Source organism: Aphis gossypii, chromosome X (genome assembly GCF_020184175.1).
Source record: "Aphis gossypii isolate Hap1 chromosome X, ASM2018417v2, whole genome shotgun sequence".
In the NCBI taxonomy this organism is placed as follows: domain Eukaryota; kingdom Metazoa; phylum Arthropoda; class Insecta; order Hemiptera; family Aphididae; genus Aphis; species Aphis gossypii.
The window spans coordinates 54163367-54170910 of NC_065533.1; the positions used below are offsets into that span (position 1 = coordinate 54163367).

The 7544-nt window shown below is 26.5% G+C and overlaps 1 protein-coding gene across 1 annotated transcript; it reads left to right on the forward strand.

Annotated features, from left to right (window-relative positions):
• Positions 1–547: 547 nt before the first annotated feature.
• On the forward strand, positions 548–6923 carry LOC114127650 (RAD50-interacting protein 1-like). The gene is made up of 12 exons (XM_027991949.2): positions 548–844; positions 914–1155; positions 1226–1399; positions 1483–1614; positions 1691–1958; positions 2041–2266; positions 2330–2489; positions 4155–4305; positions 5568–5782; positions 6157–6322; positions 6384–6517; positions 6606–6923. Exons 1-12 carry the CDS (start codon positions 716–718, stop codon positions 6730–6732), a joined length of 2124 nt encoding a protein of 707 aa, XP_027847750.2. The 5' UTR covers positions 548–715; the 3' UTR covers positions 6733–6923.
• Positions 6924–7544: the final 621 nt, after the last annotated feature.

A 7544-nucleotide genomic window follows, 5' to 3' on the forward strand; every position in this document is an offset into this window, starting at 1 on the left:
TCGTAACCTTTGGTACAACACGACATTTATAAACTTACAAACAAATTATCTTCATGAAACTAAACGCAAATCGAATGCAATAACAATATCTCAACGCTTTAATCTTACTTCATAAATTAGTAGTACTAACCATGATAAAATTGATTTTTAAGTCATGGTACTAATTCTTCACCGAACACTTCCATACAGTGTAGCGTCTATCGAGATACTTTTCAATTCAAATTTCACGGTTATCGACAGTTTTGTAGTTCGTTCATTTCATTAACGTTTAGTAGTAACTTAAAATACTATAACGAGCTTGCCTTCTAACAATTTACATTAATGTTATTGGAAAAATCAAATTATTTTAATGGGTAAAAATGAAAAAAAAAATGACTGATAATATTTTCTCATCATCATTATCAAACTGGTCGTGACTCGTGGAACAAATTAATTTCGTACGAATAGCGTCAAAAGATTATTTTGTAGTACAAAACGACTTGTCGGGCAAGCAATAAATTCAACGTGTAACAAATATGATAACGTTATCAGTGATTTATATTCAAAACTTTTGAACTGTCTCAATGTTACCTACTGCGTGTAACTATAAAACACGAATCCTTTGTGGACGATGCGGTATAGTATGAAAAGAAATGGCATTTAGTTTCCTTTCTGATTAATACTACAACTGCAAAAACTCATTTATCGTTGCTTTCTGCCGTGTACATAGTACAAAATGGCCAGCAATCCTTCGGCACTGATAGTGATCAACGAAGAATTGGGCGACAACTTTGAGGATCTAATAACTCGTTGTAAAAAGTATAAACAAGTTCTACAAAACAGAAAACATGATATTACTCAGAAAGTAAGTCGGATTTCAGCGTATATGTGAAATTTATGACGATATGTACTTACTTAAATATTGTATGTTCAGATCAATTCCCAAGTGGTTGGGTCAAACTCAAACATGGTCAAGACCCTAAATAAAATACACGAAGAGCGGCTATCAATTATTTCGTTGAGAAAAGAAGTTGAACAGCTCAAGTCAAAGTATGCCGGATTCAAGAAGGAAACTGAGAGTATTAGAATCATATTTCAGAAGTTGATCGAAGATTTAAAATACAATTGTAATCGGATGATATACTTTATGTGTCTTCAGTGTATTACTTCCAGAAGGTATGCGTTTATTTGTTTCACTTGGAACACAATGTAAAAAAATGTATGATTTTATTTAAACAATCCTTAGCAATAAAATGAGAACAGATTTGATGAGTAAACGTGACAGTGAAGCTGTTAAGTCGTACAAGATTTTGTGTGAACTTAGTTTTGCCATGAGCACTGTTCCATGTAAACATTTGATCTCCTATATCACCAGATTAATTAACTATTGGCATTGTGTACTTGAAAAATTTTATTTGGAGTAAGAATTATTTAGCCATGATAAGAAATAATTAAAAGCTTTCTACAAAAATTGTGATTATGATTACTTTTTTTTTTGTGTAGAGATTTTGAAATTACTTTAAAACAAATGAACTGGCCATTTACAATGAACGAAATAACAGATAATGCAAAATTAAATAACTTCAAACAACAGTTTCAACGTTTAGCCGATATGTTGATAAAAGTTCAACTTCCGTATCCTTTTTATGAACAATATAAATGTACACAATTAAATGATATAATGTTTAAAAATCCTTAGCTCACATTGTAGTAAAAATGATCATACTGAATTCGATGAGCAAACATCACAATTATTAGAACATTATTCTCATGTATCCATGCCAATAATTATGATATTAGTACCTTTTCGAAAAAGATTTTTTTACCATTTTACTGGCAAAAAACAGACCAACAAACCTGATAAACCTGAATGGTTTTTATCTAGAGTATTGAGCTGGATTAGAGATTATAGAACATTTGTTGTAGATTGGCTGGGTCCAGTCTACTCAGAAAATGGAAAAAGACCAATCGACTCTCAAGTAAATAATAATTTTATTGCAATATCAGAAAATTGATCATAGATAATTTTGCATTTTATAATTTTTGTATTTCTTTTTACAGCATGATTTTATTAAAGGATTATTGCAGTTTGTTGTAGTTAAACTTGATTCAGATTTGTCACATTTTCAACTGGAAGATATTGTATTTTCACATATTGTAGATGAAACATTAGCATTTGAACATGAATTGAGAAAAGTGTATAATTATCCAAATGATTATCCAAGTGTTACAGAAGTTTTAACTCAAGCTCAAATCTTCTTCAAATGGATTAACATGGAACGAAAATGTAAGACATTTTATATTAAATGTTATTTATAAATATTATTAAATTAATTTTTAAATTATTAAGATGCTCATATCAAAATGGATGAAATTCTACAGAATAAAGAACAGTGGAAGATCTTAGTTTATGATAGTCAATATTGTATGACCGTATGTGCGGATAGTTTTTTAACTTTGTTAAACACTATGAGCGATCGATATAGTATACTTCGTCAACCAAGACATAAGTAAGAATATATATAAATCTATAATTATGGGGTTGGTAACAACTAACAAATAATATATGTATGTTAAACCATACACCTTGAAGCAGAGATCTCTAAACTATTTTTTTAGGGGGCTGTCGAAAGCTCTCAGAGAGCAAAAAGTATATAAACGCGTATAATTTTTAATTTCAAAGAAATATCATTAAAAAAAAATTTAAATTATACAAATAATAATCTTAGCCGGAAGACTTATATTCTTAAATTAACGTACCTATCAATTCTTTTTTTTCATACACATTTCTTTAACTGATTTAAAATTACCACCAGTAAATCTTTTCATTATTTTTGTCAATATAACAATATGTGAAATACAAAATTTAGCCTTTCTAGAAACTTTGTTGATATTATTTTGTTTTTTAAAGACAATATAGTTGAAATGAAAATTATTTTTACAAGTAACTGCAATTGTAATATCAGCTGTTATTTCCCAGTAAATTTTAAAATGTTTTATAATGAATATTGTATTCTTTAACCTTACAACCAAAATTATAGGCGTATGCACGGGGGCAGCAGAGGCAGCATATGCTACCCCTGAACTTTCTTTAGGGCTACCGCAGCTGGCAAATATTTAATAATGTTTTATTTACAATTTCAATTAAATACCCATTTCTTTTCTTTTTTTTTTTTTTTAATAAATTTCTTCAGTTTATTTATAATTATTTAAAAATATATATTTTATATTGTTATTAATGTTAATTTATTTTATTATATTATAAATAATAAATATTAATCATAGGCTTGTGGAAAAGGACACCTTAGTTTTAGTACTTTACTGTATAATTTTTTTTATTCAAAAAACAAATAACCAATACAATTAAAATTTTGGTGCCCTATACTTTTTTTTTTTTTTTTTTTAATCGGCAATACACCCACCACCTAGAAACGCCGCCGTGAAGCAATGCTTCGAGTAGAAGGTCGCCATCTTTTATTGAGCAACATAAATACAATTATAATAATACAATAGCAAATGATGATAGTACAATAAACGATCTGCGTCGTTGAGGATGGGGGTAGGCGGTACAATCCCCCACCACACAGCCCCTTACAATTGATTTAATTATTTTGTGTTCCTTTCCTTCTTCATACTGCGGGGAGGTAGCCTCGCAGTCTTGAGGCTGGGGGCACATCCCAGCCCTATACTAAAAAAAGTAAAACTATAGTCCGAGTTTAATGGTAAATTTGAAGAATGGGAATTAATTTCTTGCTGCTTCTGAAACTGGAGTCTGCGTACGCCTATGACCAAAATATTTTCTTTGCAAAGTAAGCATTATTTTATTACCAGAATCAATAACTTTAAATATTTTAAGAGTTATTTTTTTATTAAAAATTCAACATTCTGAACAATATTACTTATCTATCCTCTCCCTGAAATGTATAATGAGTAAAAATAAATTTAAAAAAAATAACATGATAAGAACACTTGTCATTAATAAGTTATTGATAATTGATAAATTTCACATACTTTTAGTTTATTTATTGTCTTGTTGGAGTGAGGAATGGTAAAAATGTGTTTGTGAAAACCTCTGCTCTACAGTACAAAAATAAATAAATATATATTAATAAATTAATTACTAAATAATTTTTTTGGTTTGTTTATTCTAATAAATAACTCATTTTTGTTTTTAGACTTCAGTTTTTAAAATTACAAACTGATCTATTGGAAGAATTTAGACAAAATATAGTTGCTGAAGAAATTGAATCTAATGAATATTTATCAGAAATGTTGTGTACATTGCATTATATATCATACACCCTTTATAACTGGGGAACCAATATGGTTTGTTAATATAAAATAACTATTAATTATTAAATATATTGAAAAGAAATGACAAAAAACTGTTGAAAATCAATCTAAACATTTCTTTGAATTTATAAATGTTAAGGTGTATACTCACATAGTGGTAAATGTTGGCATTTCGTTAATATTTATAAAAATAAAGACTTTTACCAGTGTTGGTTATCATATACATTACTATTTTAGGTATTTGGTGAATGTTGGATATTCTTATAAAAATGAAAAATCAATTTTTTGTACATTTTATAATTAATTATTATACAAATATTGATTTTATTTTTTTCAACCAAATGAATCTTGGTGACATTTTGAGTTAAGCCAAATTGTCTCTACAGCATATCATTTAGAGTTTTTTTTATATATATTTAACTTTTAGGTGACATCTTGGTACTTCAAAATTTTATATATATGTGGAACATGATAGGGTGCCGTAGAAACAAAATCCTGTTTTTTTAATAACTACAAAGTATACCCTTAGTTACTAGGTACATAACTATTTTCGAAACTTATGCATTTTATTTATAATTTTATCTTACCAAGCCTTGGTTCTCACTTTTTGAATGCTTGGTTGATACCTTTTTCAGAAGCTTGATAGTGCTTTGTTTTATAACAATTTCCCTTTGTTCACTGTAAATAGATGTATAAATTTATTTATAATGCCATTTTAATATGTGAAAGTCATTATATATTACAATAACTACTGTTAAAATGTTTTGAAGATCCATGTGTCCACAGTCAATGTATGGATCATACTAATATATTATAATAATTATCACGTACAAGGCATAAATACTAAATTTTTTGTGCCCTAACATATCTGTATTATTATACTTAAATTCAAAATCTCTAAAACAAAATGTCTCAAAAAAATACAGAATCTATCTTTATTATATTACAATAAAGTGATAACATTGTCATTTAAAAAATATCATAATTGTAGTATAATGTATGATCTTAAGATAATAGCTCATATACACTGTACTTGTAATCCTGTTAACATTCACAATTACCGAATATCATTTTTATATGTCAACAATCACTAATTATTGACTAAAAACACTTTTGACAACATTCGCTAAGAATTTTGAAATAAGTTGTTGTTTACCAGCTTAGACATACATCTTGGCATAAAAATTTAAAAAAAGTAACTTATTTTATACATATTTTTAAAACTTTTGGCTATTCTATTAATTTACTATTTAAACCTAAATATTTTTATATAATTTGTTTGATTTTTGTTTCAGCACTTTTTATCTTTATTGAATTATAAATGTGAATTAGAAAATGAAGTAAGAAGTAGGAGTGAAAGTGAGTTTACAGAAGTATTAGACACTGCAGATACAGTATTTGATGATTCGATAAGATTATACAATTTGGGAATAGATAATTTACTTAATTGTTTAACAGAAAACATTATGACCAAAGTTAAATACATTTCAAAACAATATAAACGTGATAGGTAAATATTCCTTTGAAATAATCTAAGAGAAAGTGAAAAATTTAGCTGAAAATAAATTATAATATTATGTCATATTATTTCATTTTTAAATATGCCTTAAAAATACTTGTTTATGGTTATTATACAAATATGTTGAAATTGTAATAACAAAAGACTAATATTATTCTGTATATAGTATATATAGTTCTGGTTACTGAACAGTCTTCTTTGCACGCCTTTCATATTATTTCTAATTGTTATTGTTTAACAAATTGTAATATATTTTATTAAATAAAAATATATTTATATTTAATGAAAATGATTATAAGCTGGATTGATTGAAACATTTTCTAATTGTGTTTATGTAAATTTAACAACAAAATATATTTTTTTAGATGGCATATAATGGAATCCTTAGTTGATGAAAACAAATACAGTATTACAGACAGTGGTTGGATGATGTATGAAACTTTTACAGAAAATTTGAATACATTAAATAAAAGTTTACCTACTTCCTTATTTAATAAATGTTGGCCAATATTAGCTACTAAGATGTCAACGGTCAGTACACAATTAGTGAGTTATGTAAATCAGCTTAATAAATGTATTCTATTTGTTACAGTTTCTTTTTAATGACGTTTTGTTAGCCAATATGTTCAACAGAGGTGGTGCTCAACATCTTCTGTGTGATGTACGATATAAACTACTCCCCATTTTTTCAAAATATACAACTAAACCTAGTATCTATATTGAACGGTAAAAATATAATTAATAATTTATTTATTATCAAAAAAGATGTGTTTATCAATTTAATCATATATAATAAAATCATAATAATTTTTAGGTTATTAGAAGCTTGCAGAGTTCTAAATTTTGAACCTAACTTTAAACCAGTTATTTTAAAACGGAATGAAGTATCAGAAATATTACTACGTCGTATTGAACACGGAAATGTGCTTGAATTGGGATAATTTAAATGAACTTTGTTAAATGATATTATAGCTGATGTGAATGTACTGAATTCAAGGCTTAAGCTGTTGTTGGTTTTAAAATAATACTATTTATTTTATGTTTAATTGATTAAAAATGTAATTTTTTGTAAAAACTATTATAAAAAATGTTTGGACTTAGGAAATAAATCTACACACATTTATTATTATTATTAGTTATTTATTTTTCAATATAATTAAATTCCAATCACATTGTCATACTTGCTACTCAAAAATAACAATTTAAATGTTCTATCCAAAACTACCTTCAAAGCAGAAAATTTAAGTATTTTTCAACTACTTATCATGTATAAATATATGAAAAATAAAATTAAAATAAACACATGAAAAATTCATTCACATTTATTGTTCAACTCAGAATCTAAACCAAGTCATAATAACTGCTGAAAAATTACAAATTACAAATTTTTGTTTAAATTTCCTTAAAATATGGCTGTAAGAATTAGATAGCTAAGTAAATGATCAAAGAAATTTTGTAATAACACTACCTTAACTACGGTCATGGCTTAAAATAATACATATTATCATAAATAAATCAACACCTTAAATGCTACAAGTACATGGCTGACTAGTGGCTTGTCATTCTTGTGTATATTTGTTGTGTTTGTGTTTAAAAGAGAAAAAATTTTATTTAACAAAATCAAAAGTCAATTGTTATAAGAATTTTTCATGCTATGTTTTTGCTAAGCGTAAAGAAATTTTTTTTATTATCTAAAATCAATTGTTCTGTGTACACATATTTATACATGAACATGGTTTAGGAAACAGCTAAA

Bases quoted from the DNA above. Each gene is read 5' to 3' on its own strand.
- LOC114127650 (XM_027991949.2), top strand. From the start codon at position 716: ATGGCCAGCAATCCTTCGGCACTGATAGTGATCAACGAAGAATTGGGC. The intron at 4,306-5,567 runs GTTTGTTAATAT...TTTTTGTTTCAG, and splicing joins ATAACTGGGGAACCAATATG to CACTTTTTATCTTTATTGAA. The intron at 5,783-6,156 runs GTAAATATTCCT...ATATTTTTTTAG, and splicing joins AAACAATATAAACGTGATAG to ATGGCATATAATGGAATCCT.